Source organism: Argopecten irradians, chromosome 2 (assembly GCF_041381155.1).
Source record: "Argopecten irradians isolate NY chromosome 2, Ai_NY, whole genome shotgun sequence".
In the NCBI taxonomy this organism is placed as follows: Eukaryota; Metazoa; Mollusca; class Bivalvia; order Pectinida; family Pectinidae; genus Argopecten; species Argopecten irradians.
Genome location: NC_091135.1, coordinates 53,938,590 through 53,964,344, shown reverse-complemented (window position 1 = coordinate 53,964,344; position 25,755 = coordinate 53,938,590). Strand labels below are relative to the sequence as shown.

Here is a 25,755-nt window from a genome sequence, read left to right as displayed (position 1 = left end):
GTTGAGTTTAGAGAACTCTACTTACCCAAGTTTATTGTTACGTTTAGAGAACTCTACTTACCCAAGTTTATTGTTGAGTTTAGAGAACTCTACAAGTCCTGTTGATAATGGCATTTTTAGTTTTCCTGCCTGCTTCATCAACCGACAGTCATCAAAGGAATGGTCTGTGGTTGGTACTTCTAGTGACCTAGACATACAGAAACAAGTCATTATACAGAAGAATTAAAATTATTTAATTATATAAACAAACAGACATCTGTCAGTGTACTTAATAATATAAATAAACAGAAATTTGTCAATGTACTGAATAAAATAAATATACAGAAATTTGTCAGTGTACTGAATAATATACATACTGTAACTCATTTAATGAACTCATTCTATAACAGTTAAAAATCTTCAGCTTTGCTAGCAACAATCAATATCTTATACAACAAGTAAATTCGTGGAATTTGTATCCCTTACTTTCGTTATTAAAAGGGCCATAATGCCACCAAATAGGGTCCTATGAAAGTGTTAATTGAGCTTGGCCAAGGCCCTGAGACATTTAACCACATTACCAAGTTTCAAAAAAATCTGGTAATATTTGTGAGAGTTATTTAATAGAAACAGACGAAAATGGCGTTTTACGTTAATCAAAGGGCCATAACTCAGCCAAATAGGGTCCAATCAAAGTCCTGATCAACCTTGGCCAAGGGCCTGAGACATTTACCCATGTTACCAATTTTCGACAAAATCGGGTAATATTTGAAAGAGTTATTTAATGGAAACAGCCGAAAATGCTGTTTTTCAGTTAGTCAAAGGGCCATAACTCAAATAGGGTCCCATTAAAAAGAGCCGAGCCAACTCATCCGAGCCCTTGTGACTAAGCTTCAAAAAAATTGCTGAAGAGTTTTGGCAGTTATTGCACGGAAACCAAGCATTATAGACAGACAGCTCACAAGTTGGAAAGCGGGGGATAAAAGGTCTAAGGGGAGTTAATTCCTCTATAATTAGTGTATAAAAGAGAACTTTATGATTGACAGCCAATATTTCAATAATAATATACATATGTACAGTAAAACCCCGTTATATTGCCACCCGTTTTACCGCCAAACTCGCTTATCGCCATGAATTTATTCAGAACGGATTTCCCTCCATACAAATACACCCGTTATATTGCCAAACCCGCCTACCGCCATCCGCCATCACATTTGCGGAACAAATGATTAAAATAACACTATAATGACCTCGTTAATATCGCCAAATTCTGTTGATAGGGACACATGTTTTCGTAAGGTGCTCAACTGCCGACTGACAGGTAATCAACTACACACACTATAGCCGCGTGTACGACCGTGTGTACACAGTGAAATCAATTAACAATATGGGTACACCTTTGTTATTGTTTTACAGGTAGGTATCGCAAGTTGTGGTGAATAAAACTCACTTCTGTACATGTGTTTTACGTACTATCGTAACGTTAGTTATTTATTGACAAAAAGGAACCCACAAGTCTATTTCTCGATATCGCCGTTCGTTTATATTGGACCATAAAATGCAACCAGCAATTTCAAGAGCGATTGAAATATAACGTACGTGCAGAAGAATCCGCCGTTTATTAGTAAGATCAAATCGTCGTCTGAGTGCCGTTTACTACCGGAGTACCTGTTTTGATATTTGCAGACATGTGCGCGGAAGTGAGGTCACGACCGCACTGCGCTTGTTCAGAAGTTCAATTCTTTACTTCCGGGCGGGATTTCCCGTGATAAAAAATATCATGTAACCGAGAAAATCCCAGCTAGCATGCAACTACGGCACGATACGTGGTAGCACAAACGTGTTCGGTTTTCATATTTTACACACATAAAGCTGACATATTTATTGAAAGACTACTATCGAAATTACTTTAATTTTGGAACTGTTCATATTACAAAATACGAAGTGGCCGTACACTACACAGACTGACTAGAAAGTCTGTTTCAGTACGGCACCGGGGGACTACCTATATTTAGGCCTAAATAAGATTTCAACGACAAATCCGATATACCGCCAAACTCGATATATCGCCAAAATCTAGGAAAACAGAAGGTGGCGATATAACAATAATAATATACATATGTACGGTAATTATTTATACAAGTAAATCAGTTAATAAATCACAAATAAGATTTTCTTCAGTAACTTTGTTACTAATCAAATATTATTTGATATGTATATATGTTATTAAACATATATCTACATGTACATAGTAATAATTAAATATTCCCTTTGTCTACACCTATGTAAAATGGTCTAAGGGGTGATTAATCCGTTCTCACTGGTTTAAATTTCACCAGTTACATTTGGAAGCCGACTTACTCTGCCATGACTCTTCTCACCCTCTCAGCATACAGTTTCACATTGTTTTTTTCCTCTTCACTTGGAACAATTACAGGCAAAAACTGAAACGTTAAATACATATTCTAATACATATGAGAATGTAAATGAATGAATTAACATCGGAGTATTCAAATGCATGATTTATGTGGAACTACAAAGACACCATGTAAAGGAATAGTCTATGTAACAAGACAATCACATAAATATATACCTCTATTTCCATGGAGTTATGGAAGTTGCATAGTGTCAGCCAAAAGCAAGAAAACCTAAAACAGAATAACACACATGACTTTATTCAACTGTCAAATGGTTTGTATATCTTATTCATTGTCGTTATGAATGCAATTTTGGGGACAGATGAATAGCATTGCGCACATTAGGACTTTTTCATAGATTACAAAGTTGAAAAGGAGAAATTGCAACATTGTTCAAAACTTGAATAGTTCAACTATGGTTGCACAAAATAGTTTTGTGAGTTATCTCACATTTAAGGTGAGTGAGCTATCTCAAAATTAAGTTAGGTGAGCTGTCTCACAATAAAGCTGTGTGAGCTATCTCACAATTAAGTTAGGTGAGCTAACTTCCAATAAAGCTGTGTGAGCTATCTCACAATTAAGTTAAGTGAGCTAACTTACAATAAAGTTGTGTGAGCTATCTCACAATTAGTTAAGTGAGCTAACTTACAATAAAGCTATGTGAGCTATCTCACAATTAAGTTGAGTGAGCTTTACTTACGCCCCAGGTCCTTCCCAAGTCCATGTGTACGTGTCCTGAAAACCAACAATGATTCGTTCACACTTATCTCTATTTAAACATCAAAATAATTTATCAAACCAAGAAAGATACAAGCTAATTATATAATGTTAAAGGATGGATGAAAAATCTAAATTTTAATTGCATGATTTTTCATGAAGTCATTTATTTGATAAAGTAGTGGTCATATCCATGTGTAAGGAACTAAGCAACTTAAAGTTGTAATAGTGCACATGCACAAATCTGACATAAGTTACAGGTAAAAGTTGCCTTTACCTTGATGAATTTGTCTGTACTCACCATTTTGTTAGGATAACGTATACAAACTGGTTGGACAGGCATACAGGGATAAAAAGCACCTGTTAATAACAAATTGTAAATAGGCTAGGTATGTCAACAATATTATAACCAGAGTGGCCGATTAATACCTCTGCTGCACAAATTTAATAATAACATTATTAGGGGACATTGCAGAACCCTATGTAGTTGAGTAAATTGTGTAACAATTTTTATCAAAATCAATGTCAAGTAGATTAGGAGGAGTTTGCTGGACAAAGTTGTGTCTGCAGGCAGACAGACAATCCGATTCCAGTAAACCCCCCCCCCCATTTTTGGGCTTGCCGAGGGTTTTGCAACATTTTGTGATCCCAAGGGTAGAATATCCCTATCCTTCATATCCACATATGAAAGAGTATTTTTCTTTCATACCTCGAAGTTTTATTGCAATTTTATAAATATCCCGCCATTTTGAAATAAATTCGAAGAAATCCGCGACTGGAAGTCAATTTTCCATACATGAAAAATTACGTGATATTTTCTACACAAATTCCATTGTTTGCATCTTTTATAGTAAAACCAGTCATATTTGCGAAAAGAAATATTAAAATTTTGCCGAGGAAACAGAGATTTTGTTGACGCCGTGACGTCACGAGCCTCAGACATGAGTTTATTGCCCTAGACCAGCCAGTATAACACCTGTAGGTATGAAAGAAAATTATATATATATATAGGTAATCATCACTTATCACTACATGTAAGTTTGTGTAAAGCACATTTGTGTCCAACAGTAACCCAGTTTTTTGACCTCACTAGGCTTAAAATTTAACCTCAGCAGGAAGCTTAGTGTTTATAATGATTACCTGACATCAAAACCAGAATTTTAGTCTGCAGAGCAATCATAAAAGTGTTACAAGAAATTCTCTTGGCCTCTCATTATAATGGTATCATATATAAAATCTTCCTGTTTAATATTGGTAAAATCTACCAGAGGTATCGAATTGGACCTATATATAGCTATCTGTCTAGAAAATTCATTCAACTTTACTAGTAACACACCAGATTTAAGCTGATAACAACTCACCAGATTTAAAGTTGATGACGGCCTTCCTGTTGGTACAGGTGCCTTCTGGGAAGATGATAATTTGAGGCCATTTGCCTCCAGACTTGGCTCTGCGATTGATCTCCTTGATAGTATTTTGTCTGGAGTTTGGATCTTCACGATTTACATAAACTGGTTGTGTGAACTCCATCAGAGCTACAACAAATACACACCATGCTACAACTATGGCACTTACACTTATATTCATTTCAAAATGTTCAGAAAATTATCATTTATTCATGGATAAATATTGATTCATTAAACATGTTCTCCTTTTCCATACTTATATTCATATATGTGATGTTTCAAAAAACATCTTCAATATTCATATAAATGTATTTTAAAATTCAAAGAATATACAATGAATGAAGTTTACCACAAACGATCGTTTTTTTCTTATTTTGTTCATTAATGTGTAAACATGGGGCTAACAAGTGGGTAGAGGTTAATAGATCAAGCTGATCACGTTGTTACATGGAATGTGATCAGGTTTGTTACAATTTGTAGGACATGTAAGTTTATCTTTAATAGTTTTAGAAGAAACACTGCAATTAACTTAAAGTTAGTGTCCAAACATATTTTATAAGATGCATGTTATGTACCGGTAAATATGTCACTCGAACAAGGAGAATCCCAAACATGTCTGATATATGGTAAGCACAACAGTGTCCAAATACTTCCGATATTTAAGTCTTTCTTAACAGAAAGAGATTTTAAATATATCTTTTAATTGAAAAAGCTGATTTATTTAAGCTGTTGTTAATCTTTTTAGCATACACACAGAAAAATAATGTATAGTTATTGATATTAACAAAAATAACACAGTAATTTTATTGGTTAAGGACCCTGGGACCCTGTAAGTTGAAGTGAAGGAAATGAAGCTTAGACATGATATTTTTTCTTTTAAGTCAAAATATTAAAAAAAAACATGTATTGACTAGTGTTTCTGTTTTTTGTTTGTTAGGTTTTGTTTTTCTTTCTCGTAATTTGCAGGTAACAGTGATATTTTATCTGTGATATAATGAATCTAACAGTCTCTTGTTATGGAAAATGGCCTACGTTTGATTAAAGTTTCTTCATGAAATACTTCATGGCATCTTCAAGGAAAAATCAGGAGGACGGAGAAGGGATAAACCCCCACTGAAGACTGCGATTGCACACTCAGATATACTGAAACTGCATTTAAATTCACATGGAACTAATCTAAAGCTTGAGTTTATGTTTGCACTAGGGTTTGCTCTAAAAATGCTGACATTTTATAATTGTTTACAAAGCATCGCAGTTTATACAGATAGATTAGTAATAGATCTCAGACACAAAATTTCCATCCAGAGAATAATACACGCATAGCACTAGTTTACTACACCAGACAGACCAGTACATTGCTACAAACCACACATTTTACAATAGCCACACAAAAAAGCATGCACATGCAGAAAACATGCAAATTGAACAGCTTTAGCAGCTTTTGACCCTCAAAGAATGATTAAAACTGAGGTTTTTAAGTCAACCACTTCTGAGGATATGATATCTTAACTGGCTTACCAGAACATGTACTACATAGTCTGAGGTGGCCAAACCTGGAATTGATGCTGCGGCAACCATCTTGGATTTCTAAAAAAACTTATACACCCATATTGCATATACGATAACATTGGCTATTACCTAGTGCAATATCAAAGAATATCTAATCCTTAATATAAGAAAATCTGTGGTCAGATGGGCCGACAGCTTGTCTTTTGTATCTGTGATACAGGGCCTACTATGGTCAAGTTCATGGTTAGTCACGACAGTATAAAGCAGCTCCATCCTACAAGCCAAATGTTCCCCTTGATATATTCTCCAGAACATATTTTCAATATGAATAATTTCCACAAAGATCAATCACATCTGCAACAGATATGTGATACCATGTACCTTAGAATCTGTCTAGAAATGTACAGAAAAACAGATGTTATTTACAGCGTCTTTTGTCCGGGTGAATCAAGACCTGTTTGCCAATGAGACGGAGATTGTGACAATAAAAAACAAGCAGAAACAACTTTGTGTTTGACGTCCTATCTACAGCTTACATAGGACAAGACAAAATTTAATAGTGGAAGAGTGGGAGTTCCCAGGGAAAACTCTTCAACCAACAGTCACACCTGGTCTCATTGGAACCTCAGGTGGAAGACAAGTGATGAAAGCCATGTGATGGTGAAATAAAAATACCTCTGATATAATTCCTTACCAGGGTATACCTAGAATGTTTAAATTATGCCTAAATCCATTTCAAACACACCATTAGTGTGATCCCGGTGAGTGCCTGATGCTAACTCCACACATGTGAATTAGTGTTAATAAAAGCCTGATGAAGCAGCGACAAATTAAAGTGTTAGGTAGGAAATGCAGCGTTAACAAGGGTCAACTTTCTGTTTACATATGTCAATTATCAAAAACCGTAAAAAGTACTAATTAATGAACTGTTAAATTATTAATGAGACCAAATAAACATGGTCCATTCAAGAACAAGAGATACAAAATCACTTGAGAAACATCAAACAATCCACTGTAAACAAAATCTCAAATTGGATCATTACTTCTCATTGTTCGGTTATATGTAAATTTATTGCCATTGCATTCTTACAAATTATTTTTATGATAATTTTATGGCATGAAGAATATTTTAACATCAAATATATAATGAAACATTTATCAGGGGTATCTCAAGTTCATTCAAAGGTGCCAGTCAACAAGAACATATATGTATCGTACATTGCCAAGCAATATTCACAAATGAATGCATGTATGATTACATAGCTCATGAATACTAAAAGTATGAGTAATATTTTATTTAATATCACTATTGTTATAATAAACTCAAGGCTTTGTGTGTAGTAACTTGTGTACTAAATGAGGATAGTTTAGTCCTTTGATGTGCATCAAAAGAAATTGGTAGACCGAGTAAATGATTTCCAAATGCATTTATGTTTCATACTTTGCCTTATAAATTCCTACTCTATTTCTATGAAAGCTTTGACTTTTGACTTGATTTGACTTTTCCCCTTACTTGAACTTGACTGACCCTTGACCTACACCCTATATGACCATTTTACTTATTATTGCCTTTCACTTGTCTGACCATTGACCTTGTTGGACTCTAGACTTGCCAAATATTTGACCTTGTATACTTTGATTTGCACAGTATGTATGTGCCTATATAGTATGCATGTATATACCCATATGGTATACTGATTAAATTATTACAGACCTATGTCAAGGTGATTTTATGATAAACCTCTTTTCCCTTGATTGGAATGGCATCTTGATTCTATTTTGAGATACCCCATTAAAATAAACCATAAAGATAGGACATCTTATTTCTAATCCTCCAAGTTGAGATTTTCTTTCTTTGATTAACGCAAGAAAAAACATGTTGTTCTATGGTACATACTTTTCATTAGGGGAGGGAATTGTTCCGCTCTAGCAAGTGAAGTCGGTAAGTACGGAAAATAAAACAAGACCATTGCATCAAAAAATGTGGAGTGAGGTGCCACAACAGCTATTGGAGCTTCACTAGCCAGCCCACATTGACCCTTAGTCTTGACATTATGAAATCCAACGCTGAAGCATATGGCTCTTCCTAGAAATGCTAACGGCCGATGAAATGATCTAAATGTAAGCAAACAAACATAGTGCTGTTACATGTCAGTCAAACATAGTGCTCACTCATTTTGCTAACACCTCTGCTAGATATGGCCCTTATTCTGAAATGTGCCATTCTTGTATTGTCTGGAAAAGAATAAAAAGTGGGAAAAATCACTGCTTTTTGACATTTTCGATCAGCTTTACAGTGGCATCAGAAGATGATAGCCTTGTCCTTGTAAAAGAGAAATGCAAACAGTAAGACAGGAAACATTCTCAGTCAATACATACATGGGACAATTTCAGGGTTTGGAAGAAAATGGGTGGGATTTTGAATGTATTATTCTGAGAATTATATACCGGTATTGTAATTACATGTATATAATACTGAGAATTTCAATAAAAACATGAGTGAAAGTCCTTACACTAAGAGTGATCCCTGATTAACAGCATGATTTTGATACATAAAAAAGAAACAAGAAACAAATCAAAAGGTCTTTCTGATAAGTTGTTTATAGTTTTGAATCTTATGCAATTGAAAAGCACTATTTTTTATATTGTAAGCAGTGATTAACACTATCGCAAAGTCAAATCAGTGCTAATTATTAATAAATAGAAATAAATCACTTTGCAGCATGTAATCAAGCAATCAATACTACTATAAATAAATAATACCAAATAAAATCACTTTGAGAATACAATGTGGTAGAATCATATTAATCATAAATCAACTGTTTTCTAGTAACAATTCAAAATAATGTTTACAAAGTATGAAAAAGGTCTAGGTTCGTCGCTGCTAAATAATCTTGGAAATCTTGACTCTAGAAATGACAATGTACTCAAAAAAAAAAAAAAATATTAACACTGCACATGGTAATGAGCATGTAAAATGAATGATGAATATTAACACCAAATTATCATGATATTTTAACAGCGGTGCAATTTGGAGTCATCCCATGTCATTCACCACCCAAACAGGCACCATGCTTCAGACCACCATGCAGAAAAGTAATTCCATACAAGATTAGTAATGGTGGGTGGAGCGTTGTAATCGTGACAACAGAAACAGACCATTGGCCTTATGGTAAAATATTTTACATGTATGTTTTCATATTGCATAGTTATCTGCCCTTGACAATGAATTCACCTTTTGTTGGCGAGGAAAAAAATGTTTTTATCTTTCTTCAGAACCAAGAAATTTTCTCATAAAAAAAATATTTATTACAATTAGGTTGTAATTTAACAAAAAGGAGATAACTTAGTACATGTATTATAAACAATGTACTGTTGATCACTTACAGGTAATTTTTGAAATTTTCATAAATTGTTCAATATTTTGAAGAAAAAAATCTAAGCCAGTAGAAATAATTTAAACTACAATGTGATTATATATTTGTATATCTATAGTTATTATGATACACATTAATTTAACTTTTCTCAGAATTATCTACCAAATCATATCATTAATGTAAACATTTTACAAGGTCAATCAAGGACATTAAGGTTTGAGTTATCAAAGTCCAGCCATAATGAAAGCAAAACTGTAAAGCTTCGACAGGGCCAAAACAACAAACAGCAAATATCAGTTCATTCCAGCAACCATCCCCAATAAAGCTAGTTAGTTTTAAAATCAGAAAAATGGACGAAATATGTGGTATTTGTTTGCAGAAGTCTGAACATTTCAGCACTTTCTAACATTGTTTTCAGTGCTATGATATAATATACATATACAAAGACAAGAGCTTTATATGTCATGTATTTCAGTTAAAGAACAAAAAATTCAAAATTTCTTTGACATGGTCATTACAAAAATGACACATTACAGAAAACTCACACATTTAAATACTCTATCAAATTAACTATTCCAAGACTGTGTCCATTTTTCTGATCTACAACAAGGTAAAAAATCATGCAAATTATTAATAAACAAAATCCATCAAACACATCAACAGCAGTATTAAGGATTTAACAAATTACATTGTGGGGATTTTTTTTTTTTTTTTTTTTTTGGGGGGGGGGGGGGGGGGGTTATAAAAGCCCTCAAAGTGTCAGTAAATTCACACACCAGATTGATTAAATAGAGTGTCCACGTGGGTCTGTTTTATTTTGATATGGAAATATCACATACATACATATTTCAAACCAATAAAGAATATGAAGACTTGTCAGGAAAGGATCAATATAGGCACTGCCTGTTATCCAATCCTTTTATTACACAATAAAATATTTTGAATTTAATTGGAAGACTACGAAATTAAAGCATTATGGGTCCACATTATATCTACTGGGGTTTAGTGACATGGAGAAATATTTCTGGCTTGGTAGAAATATCATAATAATTCTATTTATTCCTATAAGTAATAAGCTTTGGACATGGTTGATATTTGATTAACACAGGCTAGGTTTGCTATGAAATATTATGGATTTATATTACCTAGGTAGTGAAACTAAAATCAGCTTGTGGCTAGATTGATATTATTAATTTTATTTACCATAATATATCTTAAAACTGAAGCCCAACTGAAATACCAATGTACATATACAGAAGGACCTACTTCCAAATAATGGCACTTTTTCTGCTTGAGACTTTGCGACAATTGTAGTGAGATCCAGGGCTACAACTGGCAAGGCATCAAAGTAGGTGGAATGGGGCACGAGTGTCAGTATAGGCGCCTCTGCGGCATGCACCCTCTTGCCCTTAATTGTTACCCAGTGGAATCCACCTGCCAGGAACAATCCTCTGCACATCAGAACTACCACCGGTCGTAATAAGCTACAAACAAAAGTTGTAAACCTGTACATACTTCAAACTTTTGCTTGGTTTGTCTATACAGAGTATCCGCCAGCTGTCTGCATGGAAAGGCAGCTACCTCACTCAATTTGGACAATTCTCAAGTAGGCATATCATATCAATGACAAAAGTTTAAGGTAAGTTCCTTCTGCACATCACATACCGGTAGTATTAAACTGATTTTTAGTCTTTTTAATAGCACTGACCTATGAATGATTTAATATGTAGCCTAGTATATCTTTTAATACAGCAAACACTTTACTGATGTGATATTACAAACATTTTCCTAGGAACGGATCTACCTCAACATATACATAATACCAGGTAATGCAGACATACATTTAACATTCTGCTGATCATATGACTCTAATTCAAAACAAGAGGCCCAAAGGGCCTTAACGGTCATCTGACTACCTTGACAATAGTAAAATTAAATATATATGGTGTCACTTTGTCAGGATCATGTCAGGATCATTTTCAATTTCTTTTAACAAATTTTATTTCAAACAAGAGGCCCAAGGGCCTTTAAATATAGGAAATTAATTAGATATATAGTGTCATGGCAGTCATCTTCGATTTGGGATCAACCAGAGATGTAACAATACTTTGTCGGGACCATGTCAGGATCATTTCATGCAAGTTTCAGCCAAATCGCACCGGTAGAACTTGAGGAGAAGTTCAAAATGTGTTTTCAAGATGGCGGCTGTGACCGCCATCTTGGATTTCGGATTGACCCGAAAAATAACAACACTTTGTCGGGACCATGTCAGGATCATTTTATGCAAGTTTCAGCCAAATTACACCGGTAGAACTTCAAAGAAGAAGTTCAAAATGTGTTTTCAAGATGGAGACTGTGGCTGCCATCTTGGATTTCAGATCGACCCGAAAAATAACAACACTTTGTCGGGACCATGTCAGGATCATTTCATGCAAGTTTCAGCAAAATCCCACAGGTAGAACTTGAGAAGAAGTTCAAAATGTGTTTTCAAGATGGCGGCTGTGGCGGCCATCTTGGATTTCTGATTGACCCGAAAAATAACAACATTTTGTCGAGACCATGTCAGGATCATTTCATGCAAGTTTCAGCCAAATCGCACCGGTAGAACTTGAGAAGAAGTTCAAAATGTGTTTTCAAGATGGCGGCTGTGGCGGCCATCTTGGATTTCAGATTGACCTGAAAAATAACAACACTTTGTCGGGACCATGTCAAGATCATTTCATGCAAGTTTCAGCCAAATCGTACCGTTAGAACTTGAGAAGAAGTTCAAAATGTGTTTTCAAGATGGCGGCTGTGGCTGCCATCTTGGATTTCAGATCGACCCGAAAAATAACAACACTTTGTCGGGACCATGTCAGGATCATTTCATGCAAGTTTCAGCCAAATCGCACCGGTAGAACTTGAGAAGAAGTTCAAAATGTGTTTTCAAGATGGCGGCTGTGGCTGCCATCTTGGATTTCAGATCAACCCGAAAAATAACAACACTTTGTCGGGACCATGTCAGGATCATTTTATGCAAGTTTCAGCCAAATTGCACTGGTAGAACTTGAGAAGAAGTTTAAAATGTGTTTTCAAGATGGTGGCTGTGGCGGCCATCTTGGATTTCGGTTTGACCCGAAAAATAACAACACTTTGTTGGGACCATGTCAGGATCATTTCATGCAAGTTTCAGCCAAATCGCACCAGTAGAACTTGAGAAGAAGTTCAAAATGTGTTTTCAAGATGGCGGCTGTGGCGGCCATCTTGGATTTCGGATCGACCCGAAAAATAACATCACTTTGTCGGGACCATGTCAGGATCATTTCATGCAAGTTTCAGCCAAATCGCACCGGTAGAACTTGAGAAGAAGTTCAAAATGTGTTTTCAAGATGGCGGCTGTGGCAGCCATCTTGGATTTCGGATCAACCCGAAAAATAACAGCACTTTGTCAGGACCATCTCAGGATCATTTCAGGTGAGTTTCAGCCAAATCGCACCGGTAGAACTTGAGAAGAAGTTCAAAATGTGTTTTCAAGATGGCAGCTGTGGCGGCCATCTTGGATTTCGGATCAACCCGAAAAATAACAACACTTTGTCGGGACCATCTCAGGATCATTTCAGGTAAGTTTCAGCTCAATCCCACTGGTCAAACTTGAGAAGAAGTTCAAAATGTGAAAAGTTAACGCACGGCGCACGGCGGACGGCGCACGACGACGGACGAAACATGATGACTATAGGTCATCTAAAAAGACTTATACTAAACAAATTAAATAAGAATTAGCTTACAACAATTACCCCATCCCTTGAGCATGAGTTCAGGGCTGTGGATCCTGACTACCATTTGAACAATTTCTAATTTAACCATCCAATTTAATTAATGTATGATAAGTGACATGGGAGAATGATATCTAAGGATGCCAGGATATGGCAAAGACTTGTATTGTTCCTACAGACTAGCTAGACAAACTTAATTAAATAATAATAATAAAAAAACACCTTATTTTCACAGTATTGCAAATACTGTTTTTCACATTGCATAAGTTTGGTTCTTCCAAAACCCAGAGATACTTGCAAGCAGAATAAATCTAGGCTTTGTTTGACCTTATTGTCCATGCATGATGACCAGCTTTATCATGTCAACTAAAAACTGAAGCTTTCTTTCAGGCATAATGTATTAAAGGATGCACAAATATCAATTAACCAACCAAAACATATAATGTAGAAATGAATCAATTTCTTGAAAATTGACATACAGTTCCTACACTGTTAGAGAATGGTCACAGCAAACTGAACATTACATCACTGGAAAGGATATTAAACATTACATAGTTCAAAATTAGAAGTTCTGACAATTTATCATAACCATTGTTAAATGCACCACATCAAACTAAAATTTATACATTTGTTACGAAAGAAAATAAAACTTTAAAGCAATGTATTAATCAATTTGGTTTTTATAACAAAAACCATTAATCTTCAAGTGTTACTTCCCTTTGTTTCAATCAGAGTGAATTCCTTTTGTTTCAATCAGAGTGAAATGAAGGGAAGTAACTCTGGTAGATCTGAATGTGCAAAGACATGCCAGATACCATGTATGAATGAAAGGATCTTTCAGGTATTCCAAACAATGCGTATGTACAGAATTATAATAGATCACCATTTTATGTATATATATATACACCTGTACACCAACTTATTGCGTAAAACAGGAAAAATTCCTTTATAAATTTGCATATTTCAATCATAACCATTGTATTTGTTATGAAGAGATATTTCTATCCATATGCTGGCATGCGCTTGGTATGTGTATAAATAAGGAATATTTAAATCATAAGATATTTATAACAATATAATAAAATACTGCTCTATACTCTGATCATTTATTTTTTTCATAGTTTGTATTGGGACTTTTCAGCAGATCTTAAAACCTATACAAAAACATGATACAACATTCTGAATAGAATTAGGAATAAACATTATAAACTTCTACCACACCACTCACTAGAAACACAGAAAGATACATGTACATAAGGCCACACCAATTTGAAACCTAGCTCTTCGGAATTTCCCACCCCTAAAATGGAAAAGCTAGAAAATAAAATTTTAAAAAAATTACCGCCCCTATTTCAGATGCTCAGATATCCGAAGAACAAAAGTCCGATTTTTCCCTTCCCATTTCTGCTTTGTGCTTTAGACACGCTGAAATCCTTATCACTTGAGCGCTTAAACCCGTAAGAAAAAGAAAGTTGAAGCGCAAAATGGAACCAGATTAAGAAAAAACGAATGAAAAAATGGTAGGTGTTCATGTTGCAACTGTGGGAACTTTTGACGAGATGTTGTTGTTCCCTATACTGTAAGAGGTTTAAAGGGACAATTCAGTGAGGCTATTTCGTTATATAACCACGAAGCAAAATATGACATAAATATATTGTTCTACAATCCTTATGAAACATATGACAAGAAATAGTGATAAAATCCACAACATTGTTAAATATTTTAATTAATATTTTAAATTCCAAATCGTTGATCAATACGATTAAGCAGGTACAACGTGTACGCTGTACCCTTGCCCAAGTCAAAGTCACGCATGTTAAACAAAAGCAATACATAACCACTAAGGAGATGATGAAATTATTTTAAGACAAGAATATGCATCTAATAATGTTAACACAACTGTAAGAGCGTTTTGAGAAGTTCTAGACAAAAAATTCTTTACAACACAGGTAAGGGTCAGGGTTCGGCATACAAGGCTATGTGTAATGGCGATTGAACAGTTGAACAGTGGACTTTTAAAGATTTGTTCGATTCTATAAACGCAAATGACGAAAATGTGATCGATGTGGTCGACGTAAAATTACATGCTTTATAGATGATCCAAAGCTTAAAATTACGAACCTATTTTCTTTTTCTGAATATTGGTATCAAAGTCAATGTTTACTTTTTTTTTTTTACTTTTACTTCATATCATGCCAACAACAGCAAAACATGGAACAAATCTCCTTCCAACTTTAGAATGTTTTTGTATTAAATGTTTGTTAACAAAGATGAAAGCAAGGTCACAGAAACTAATATAAGAATTAATGTAATTGAAATTATTATGATGATATTGAATGCTTCTATAGTTTTGAATGACTAGTCAAGATTATATCTATACTGTGAAAATGCTAACCTTTTGTTCTATTAGGTGTGGCATAATTTTACAGGTTCCCAATATTGTAGATCAACGATATTTATGATTCTCCTAAAGAGTTTTTAGTAGAGTTCATATGTAAATGAAAACACTGTTGATTTACATTTGAATTTGATTATTGATTTTTTATTCAATGCCGAGGCATGGCAGTCACATATTGTTGTTGTTGATAAATGTTGAATTTATCATTATATTGGTTTTTACCTTGTTCTCTTTATATCTTTTTGCACATGAGCATTGTTCAGACAACAATTAGTCTTTCAAACAAGTCAATAGCACAGAGGCCAAAGATGTTATTTATATCTTTTCTTTTGACTCTCAAAACATAAATGCTACAACCTGCATGTTCATAAAACACAAATATCATGGATTTAGCCTTGTGTTAATGTTTGTATAAATCATATTCTCATTTTTGATACAGCTCGCCCCATTTTTTGGGAAAATAAAAATAAAATAAAAAAGAAGAAAACACCCACCCTCTCGCCCCACTTTTTCTCTCTCCAAAATCCCGAAGAACTATTTTTCAAATTGGTGTGGCCTAAATGGCATATATTTATTACAGGTTATGTAATTCACAGCAATGTTTAATGGTGAGACTATAATAATCATTTATTTATCAATATCACTGTTAAAAATTGATATCGACAAAAAAAAAAAAAAAGTAAATAACATTGTAATGGTATAAAAAAGGTATGCCAGGGGTAGTCAACATCCCCATCTTCTTGACTGACTAAGGTGAGTAGTTTATTGAAGATATAATTCACTCTCCCCTTTTTGAAGCCTAAATTTCACTTACCTCCAAGTAAATACAGACCAAAATTATGAAAACCAAAGTTTCCTTATTTGATATTTGATTTATTTTACAGATTGATTGATGGCTTACTTTTTGCAATGATTTAATTTTGTGAAACAGTAGTCCAGCTTTGGTCCTATTAATATAACCATCCCATTATTTCCTTCAATCATACACCACTCTGGGTGCTTATTGAGTCAAATACGGTACATGCATGGATATGCTGGAATTTTTTATTTAATTTCACTTAATAAATATTTCTAAATATCAAAGATATGATGAGTATATACATTCAACTGTGTTTTGTGTCAATAATAGTAGATAATGTCGCCGATATACCGGTAAACCGCCGCACCCCTACTAATGTCACTGTCTCATCAGCTTCACATCTGTCCTTACAATAACATCATCAATTTTAATTACTTTGCTCTGTAAATAAAACAATGAAAATAAAGGTTTTACTTTAAGAAACTTACTTTCTCCATCCACAAAGAGGTTTGTTCTTCTCCTCTGGAGTTCTGAATGCTAGGGCTATTGTAGCTATGAGATAGCCAGACAGAAGGAAGATGGCACAAAAAACCAGACGGATGGGAACTACAAACACAGACATCAGGGCAATCTGTAACACATTAAAATTTAATCAGTACTTTTTTAATATACCTGATCTTCGGTCTTAAGTAAGCAATTCAGCTTCTAGACCACCTTGATTCGTCATTCACTGGTATCCTACCGGGTTGCGCATGTCCGTTAGGTTGATTGTCCACTATTAATGGTTTCTTAATAATGGATATTTATTATCAATAATATGTGTGGCAAAGAATAAAATTCTAGCTTTTAATTTTAGATATATAATATATATACAGACTTTTTGTTACGATTTCTCGGAAGATATTTCAGTTGATACAATAATAATTCATTAAATACATCAACCCTAAAAATGTGAATTACTAACACTGCAGGAACATTGTTACGTAACTTACTGCAGTAGTTAACTTTAAAGCTGTTAAGTGTTATGTAGAACTTTAAAAATCTAGTGTGGTAGAAAATCTCTATTTTCAGCAAAATTAATCATTTATGGTTTTAGGTTAAGATACAGCAGCTTCAAATGGCTAACCCATTTGCTGTAACACATATATACTTTTTTTTCAAAACTTGTGATTCAGTGTTGGAAAAAGACCGAAACTAAATAAAACCGATGCGATGAATCACAGCTTCCTACATCCTCGTATGATCAGTATCGTCGTCAGATCGTACCCTGATTTTATCTGCATTTGTAAGGTCAATCTGATGCACAAATGGATTTGGAACTACTGGCGTCGCCAGTGATGTCTGACGAGGAATCCCGACGTTTCTTTTCATCGTGTTTACGTGTTGATTTAAAAGGACTCCTACAACATTGTTGAGCTCAGTGGCGGAAACGGAATTATAATAGGTGTCCTGTACGCATGCGCTCCCATCCAACGTAGACAGAGACGAATGAATTATGGGTAATCCTTATTGCGATGCAACCACCCAAGATGGCAACCAGTCAGAACAGATAAAATTGTGAAATATTTGGATAGTTTTACTCTAAAAGACGATAAATTATAGATGATACATCGGTAACAAAGCCCAAAATGGAGAATACTAAAGGTACCCCAAGTGGACAGAGCGAATTTATTGTGGGTGGAAAGTATCGTCTCGTTCGAAAAATAGGCAGTGGCTCGTTTGGTGACATTTATTTGGGTATCAACATAACAAACGGAGAGGAAGTGGCAGTTAAGCTTGAATCTCTTAAGGCAAGACATCCTCAGCTGTTGTATGAAAGCAAGTTATATAAAATTTTGGCTGGCGGAGTAGGTATTCCACACATCCGTTATTATAACCAAGAAAAAGAGTACAATGTCCTGGTTATGGACTTGCTTGGGCCCAGTTTGGAGGATCTGTTCAACTTCTGCTCAAGAAGATTCACAATGAAAACTGTGCTTATGCTTGCTGACCAAATGATTGGACGTATTGAATATGTTCACAACAAAAACTTTATCCACAGAGACATAAAACCTGACAATTTCTTGATGGGTATTGGTCGTCACTGTAATAAAGTATTTCTCATTGATTATGGTCTGGCCAAAAAATACAGAGATAGTCGGACAAGACAACACATCCCATACAGAGAGGACAAGAACCTGACAGGAACTGCCAGATACGCAAGTATCAACGCACACTTGGGTATTGAACAAAGCAGAAGGGATGACATGGAGTCGCTTGGCTACGTGTTAATGTACTTCAACCGAGGATCACTACCATGGCAAGGATTGAAGGCTGCAACGAAAAAGCAGAAATATGAAAAGATAAGTGAGAAAAAGATGTCAACCCCAGTTGAGGTCCTGTGCAAAGGTTATCCTGCAGAGTTTGCTATGTATTTAAATTACTGCAGAGGACTACGTTTTGAGGAGGCCCCAGACTACATGTATCTACGACAGCTATTCCGCATTCTGTTCCGCACATTGAACTATCAATATGACTACACATTTGATTGGACAATGCTGAAGCAAAAAGCAGCAAATGTGACCAGTTCTGGGGCAACTATCCCTACTGGAGCCACTGCAGGACACAAGTAAAAACTTGGAAGATGACCACAAAGAAAAAAAAGAAACTGGCATATGTTCATGCATAAAAGATGGTGTAACTGAAGATGAAGTGTAAAGATTAACAAAAGTATTGAAGATAAGAATTGTGAATGGCTATAGAAAAGCAGTGAATATTATTGGGTAACCATGAAAACAGTATTTAAAATACTTGCCTATGTTTGTGAGTAAATATAACACTACCAGAAGATACTGCATGAAAGCTTAAGTCTAACAACAATTGTATTACTCTTTTAAACTGGATAGAGTATGGTCTTCTTATATTATATTACAGGAATTCCTTGGCAGGAGTCTACATCTGTAATTTATTAATTATTTTGGTGAAGTAATGTTGGTACATTTTTGATGTATATATGTACTACAAAACAAATGTATATGCTTATTATGAAATCGCACGATTACTGTCAGCACACAATGAAAGATCATTCTGATTACCTTGTTTTTTACATTGATGGTGATCAAATTTGAAGGGCAGGATATAAAATTTGCGGCTTCTTTTTATTCTGAAATTTTATGGAGTAAAAAATTGAGAAGTATATATATATTGATTCAGTGATAATATTGTTTAAAAATTGAATAATATGAAAAGGCTTTTGACTAGATTTATATATACAGTCCAGAAATTTCACAAGAACTGGTACTGATGAAAATGAGTTGAAAGAATTTAATTGCCAAAACAGTTGTTTTTGAAATGGTGAGGTTTATCCATTTTGATTATGCTGTACATATTTAATCACATGTCCCACGCTTGATTTTGTGGTATGTTTGATTTATGTGGTACATGAAACTTAAATAGTTTCTTGAATGTACATATATATATATACAAGATAACTGATGTAGTAGAAAAAAAGACTATATGCTAATTACTGTATATATTTATTAAAAAGTGATAAAATTGTAAACTGCTTTGTAACATTTTGAACTTTGTTGTAATTATAATATCGTCTGTATGTGTAGTAATATTTTAAAAGAAATACAATTAATATTGCAAAACGAAAGGTATTGCATATACTATATATATGTAACTGGTCTTTTTTAAAAGAAGTATTAAAAACAAAATTGCATTAATATTGATTTGAAGTACCTGGTATAGAGACTAGCCACTTTTTGTTAAGATGTTATCAGCAAGCCTTAATAATTTCTGTTTTCATTTTTTTTGGTCAATTTTTATAGTGGTTTTTAAACAAGATAACCACATCAGTTAATGCAGTTGAAAATCAGATTTGAAGTAGATTGCCATTTGTATATTATAATGATGTATAATACCCAAACGTAGTGCTGTTAAGTAAATAGTGTACATTGTGTATGTAAATTATTACGACATGTTTTATTGTGCTACATATATATATATGCTACCCATTAGTACTAATGGTGAAAAATGAAAGTTTGGTGACTTTTTGTCTTAAGGCCAGGATTCCTTAATTAAGTGGTAAAGTTCAAATTAGGCACAACAATTTTTTCAGGACTGAAGATAGGGTCATATGCATATTTTGTGAAATTTAAGTTCATTTCATAAAACTTTTTAAGTGACCATATTATTTTTAATAAGACAATTTTGTCTAGGGAATACTTCATGTGTATTGCATGTATTATACACTTTTGAGATTCGTTCAGGCCTTTAATTGCATACAAAATGATACAACTGTTCCATTTCTTTCCCTGTTCTTTTATTACAAAATTTAAATTATTGTTGAAAATTGCCATTATTCATTCTTTATTAATTGAACATTTTTGTGGACAATTATGTGAAAATATACTAAAAACAAACTTTGTTTTTCCAGATTACACATCATTACAAAAAAGATTTCCACAGTATTTGTAAATGAACAGTAAGTTTCATGAATATCATGCACAAAAAATCCCTTAATAAAGTTTTTGTATTGTCAGAAATAAGTAATTAACCTTTTTGCACATGAATATTTCTGTCATTGGTTCACAGTGTGAGGAAAAAAAGAGAAAATATGTTTTTGTTGATTTTAGTCCTCACCACATTTCCTCTTGTTTAAAATGATTATAATGTGTAAACTTTACTCTTCATCAAGAGTTCATATACATCTTGTTTTTGTGGTGAACTCCTCTGTAAATATATTTTAGCTGAAACTGCCCATCATACTCTTATCAAACATTATAACTCCTTAAGTAGAATGAACAGATAAGTAATTGTCCATCTTCAGCATGTTATGTACTTAGCAGTTGCTTTATGACGTGTATTCCTTATCATCAAATTTTGATGTTGTCATTTGATTTCATAACTGTACAAATTTAAGTGATATTTTCTGTGTTGCAGACTTACAATGGTAACACATGTTTTGAAAACAAACATTTAAGTGAAATTGTAAAAACAATTCCTTATTAAAAGGTATATGTTAAAAACCAATACTGGAGTGCAGAATGTTGTAGAATTTTAAATTGTAAGAATTATGTATATAAATATGAAATGAATTTAATGACTTGAGTATCCCAGACATCGTACCGGTAGTTCACTTGTCTGGTATTGTGTGTGTATACAATGTTGTGTGTTTCACCAGAGCTGAAAAGGAGATGCTAGTATACGTACTTGCTCACTGTAATTCTTCCTTATATGTTGAGCCCTAACCTTCTATCTTTGACGATTATATGTTATAGTTAATGTCAGTTCTACCAGCAATAGGGAAGCAGTTCACTGTTAAATATATGTCTCATTGTTTATTTAACTTTTTTTTTCATAATTAAGGAAAAATTAAAAATTCTTGTTCAAAGTTTTACTTTTCGAATAAAGTAATCATTTCAAATGAAGTTTTTGTGCTATGATTTCTTTTCGATTAGTCTCATTTGGAATCTACTATAGCATAGATATAGCATAGGTAAATAGATAATATGAAATAAGATATTTGGATGTGGATGGCTCTTACTTTTTGTTTTGTGCAGTAGATGTATATGTACTGCCTGTTGTTGATTTCCACCATTCTGTGATGATTTTGTTGAGTGTTTACCTGAAGAATTGGTCATCTGTTTGATTAAGGTACAGAGAGATGTGTACCACATAGTCCCTCACTGGGGCCACAGCTGCTTGAAATGGATTGACAAGGCAAATATATAAATTGAACTGTACGAAACTGCATCTTAATAGTTTGCCTAATATGTATATTTGACAACTCATACTGCATCAAATGTGCTACTCTAAAAGGAGTTGCACATATTTTCAATGTTTGTTGTCGTTTGATATTCTTGTGGACTAAATTTTACAACATCAACATATTTAGATACTGTTGGCAATAAGTTAGGTCAAGCATATCAAGCACCTGTGTTAATTATGTAAAAGGACATAGATACAATATGTCAGTGCGATGTATAGATAGACATGTAACAAAGGCTGATTGTGTTTTATGAATTTACTTATCAATTTCTGTGAAGTAGCTTAACTCTATATCTCTTTAATATGTGTAATAATACTGAATGTTATCAATACTTCTGTGTATTGTAGAATGAGTCGAGAGAGTTTTGATTGTTGATGTAGTTCAGCTTCAATGTTTTTCATTATGTTCCGTTCCTATGAGTAGAGCTCAAATATGCTTCAAAACTTGTAGTTTTTGTAGAGTTCAATATAAAGGAGATTGATTTATTGTAATTAGTAGAATCATCATCAACTTGACACATGATACAACATAGCAGTTAATAATTATATATATATATATATATAAAATTCCAAAATTAAGAATGGTTTGGGTATTTGTGTGCATTTAAAGGAAAGTGAAAGAAAGATTAATTAACCTATAAAAAATCTGTAAGACTTGTTTACAATTGTGTCAGTTGACACTCAAGATTAAACCATTATGTAAGTTCAATTATTATTTATGAAAAAGAAAGAACGAAAGACATGCTCATTCAATTCAAAATGTCAGATCGTATTTTGTAAGGAGTGCAAAATTTAACTGTCACATGTCTGAGGCTCTGAGCGACTTAATGTGTCCTATGGTTGTTTTATTGTTTGTATGGTAAAAAGTTAAGTTCACTTACCATTGTTTCCTGTGAGGCTACGTTTTGGCGTTTCTTCTGTATAGTAATGGAATTTTAATAAATGTTGAAGTTCTGCGTTTGATTGTTTTTTAATTATATTATGCTTGCTTATCAGCTGAATTGAATGCCTTGGTATCAACTCGCTCATTCGGACTCTTGATGGGGAATAGACTTTTTGCCTGCTTCTGGAAAGGGTCTTTTGGTCTCTTTAATATAAAGGAAACCTTTAATCTTCTGTTTGTAAAAGACTATTTCGCCTTCTACTGTGAAGGGTAATTTGGCTTACTGCCATGAAGGAACCTTTTGACCTGCTGGTAAGACCTTTTGACTACCTTTTGAGGATGAAACCTTTGGCCTCCTGTGGGAATCGGTCATTTATCCTGCTGGGAAAGGACTTTTTGGTCGCCTATTTGGAGGGAGGATATGTGGCCGCCTGCAGGGAAAAGGTCATGCGGTCTACTGCAAAAAAAAATGGAAGTGTTTATGTTAGACAATTTCCTTAGAGATGTCTGAAGAGATATTGACCGGACTACCCTCATTAAACCGACAAACCATACTGAAGGTTATGCCAACCTTACAGAACACTCGTCCTCCTAGATTTGCTAACATACGAAATGGTGACGAGTTGGTCATTCCTCTAGCTACTAAAATCGGTATACATATAAACTGGCTCGAGAAGGCTTTCATTAAAATTTAATCTGTAAAGAATATAAGGATCTCAATGGGTAACAAAATTCTCAAACATTAGAGAAAGACATCCTTTTAATGGATACAATTCATGAATGTCATTCATAAATTATCCTGTGTCGACTGGTAATCTATCCTACCTATGGCATTATTAACAGACATGCTTATACAGTGTATTAACATATAATTGATTAGTTGTGGTCTAGCTTATTAACTATATATGTCGCGATTATGAGCTTACTTTTATTTAAATAAAGCACCGATTACTTATACAATACAGGAAATTGATATACTCTGTAAAGCTCAGTCAATTAAAGTAATAAATTATAGAGATAATGACTAAGTCTATTATAAAAGGAAGACTGATGCACTACCACAAAACTAAAATGATTTAGATAAGTATTTGTATGTACACAGGCACAGACCATCAAAGAAAGCATGGACGTGTAAAATGTAATCAATCCTTTTTTTTGTTGTCAACGTGCACTTACATTTAAAGCTAGATTTATTGTAGAACGAATAACGTACCCGGCCTACTATACCTTTCGGACACCATTTTCTGTCAAAAAGTCTTGTGCTACAATATTGCAGCTAGATTTATTGGTTTGCATAGTAAAGCGTTTGCAGTACTTATAGTATTCAAAAGATTTTTTAAAGAAAGAGAAAGAATTTGCAAGATTATATTTATGGTGAATGTCAAGGCTCAACTTGCCTAGCCAATGGTATTAAGTCCGATTCTCTTCCTACTAGAAAGAGAATCGGCCTAATACCCTTGGCTAGCGAAGTTGGTCAAGGCTATGACTTCACATTATCGCCCAGCCATCGGTCATGTGATTTTAGCCTAGCCACGTGGCAAATATCGTCACTTGAGAAGACGCCCTTTTAATGTTGCATATAATTTGTTTGATCGATTTTAATGAATATCTAAAATTCATATCAATTATTTTCGAACAATCTGTGCACTACAACAGATTAGCTCAAGCAGTACATTCGTACCCACCCAAAATGCAAACATGCAGAACGTCAGTTTAAGTGTTTGACTACATAATTTTATCATAGCATCATTTCAAAATCAATACAAAACGAAGTTATAATAAAGTTAATTCCAGTTTTCTTTAGTAAGAACGTAATTTATTAAAACACTGCAAGCTTGACAGGACTTAATAGCTAAGACAAGTCAATTTTAGGAATTAGCTAGGAGAATCCACCAGGAGAAGAAAAATGAACGATTCGATTTACCGTATCCACTTCGGGTACATGTATATATTTCAATTAATTAGCAGTATACTCGTTGTGACTTTCTCATACTTAAGAAAGCAGATAAAATAAACAACAAGAAACCAAAAGCGTTTCCTGACCACGTGTGTTGATAAAACGTCACAGAAGGGCGTGAACACGTTTGTGACGTCACATCTCGTCATACCTGTATATGGCCAGGTGTGAATCTATGTGCTGACCACACCCATCTGGAAGACTAGTGTGAACTGTTCTACTTTAAAACTTAGTCAGCGACGCATTTAGTTTTTAGTAGCCATTGTGGTTAATCCTAGATCGAGATAGACTCTACTGTATAAGATATGGTAGCATTGTCATCTGAACGCGTAGACAAACTCGATAATATCTATAATTTGTTATTCATAACTGATCTAAAGTCTTGTACTACGAGATCATTTACAAAGGTTTGTGAACCTGTATAAAACATATGTACAAAATTTCGTATTTTATAGATACATAAATGAGAAATTTAAAGGAGGATGGCAGCTCTGAACGAGTGGACCATGACACTGAATACACACAGATCTATATGCCGTGTGTTAACATTATTCCCACATAATACCAAAATCTACACACATCACTACTTCTAGTAGTCACACCCATACAGGGACAATAATATTTACATATGCTAGGTAGCATATGTATGTCAACAGCATGGTGATTGTTACGCGTGTGCCTCTTCTGAATTAAATTACGCTTACACCAAATGTTCATAGGTAATTTTTGGTACAAAGAATTGCATATAAATACATTTAACATACCACATCAGTAATATTTATGATTTATTCATAACATCAGAGATTT

At 34.0% G+C, this 25,755-nt stretch overlaps 2 protein-coding genes across 3 annotated transcripts in view; one reads left to right on the top strand and one right to left on the bottom strand.

Moving 5' to 3' along the window:
• The window catches only part of LOC138315956 (lysophosphatidylcholine acyltransferase 2-like), a 36,215-nt gene extending 18,416 nt beyond the window's left edge, over positions 1-17,799 (bottom strand). The window contains exons 1-9 of one of the 2 annotated variants that reach the window (XM_069257380.1): positions 17,621-17,799; positions 16,843-16,985; positions 10,672-10,889; positions 4,475-4,648; positions 3,415-3,473; positions 3,097-3,131; positions 2,573-2,627; positions 2,341-2,423; positions 62-187 (exon numbers count right to left, since the gene is read on the bottom strand). In XM_069257380.1, coding sequence (XP_069113481.1) covers positions 62-187; positions 2,341-2,423; positions 2,573-2,627; positions 3,097-3,131; positions 3,415-3,473; positions 4,475-4,648; positions 10,672-10,889; positions 16,843-16,985; positions 17,621-17,725 — 998 coding nt within the window. In that variant the 5' untranslated portion in view covers positions 17,726-17,799. Of the gene's footprint in view, positions 1-61; positions 188-2,340; positions 2,424-2,572; positions 2,628-3,096; positions 3,132-3,414; positions 3,474-4,474; positions 4,649-7,925; positions 8,144-10,671; positions 10,890-16,842; positions 16,986-17,620 lie in introns of both variants that reach the window. The other variant, XM_069257378.1, reaches the window with a different exon arrangement.
• A 45-nt stretch (positions 17,800-17,844) lies between these two features.
• Positions 17,845-23,066, top strand: LOC138315957 (casein kinase I). The gene has a single exon (XM_069257381.1). It carries the CDS (start codon positions 17,983-17,985, stop codon positions 18,964-18,966), a length of 984 nt encoding a protein of 327 aa, XP_069113482.1. The 5' UTR covers positions 17,845-17,982; the 3' UTR covers positions 18,967-23,066.
• Positions 23,067-25,755: the final 2,689 nt, after the last annotated feature.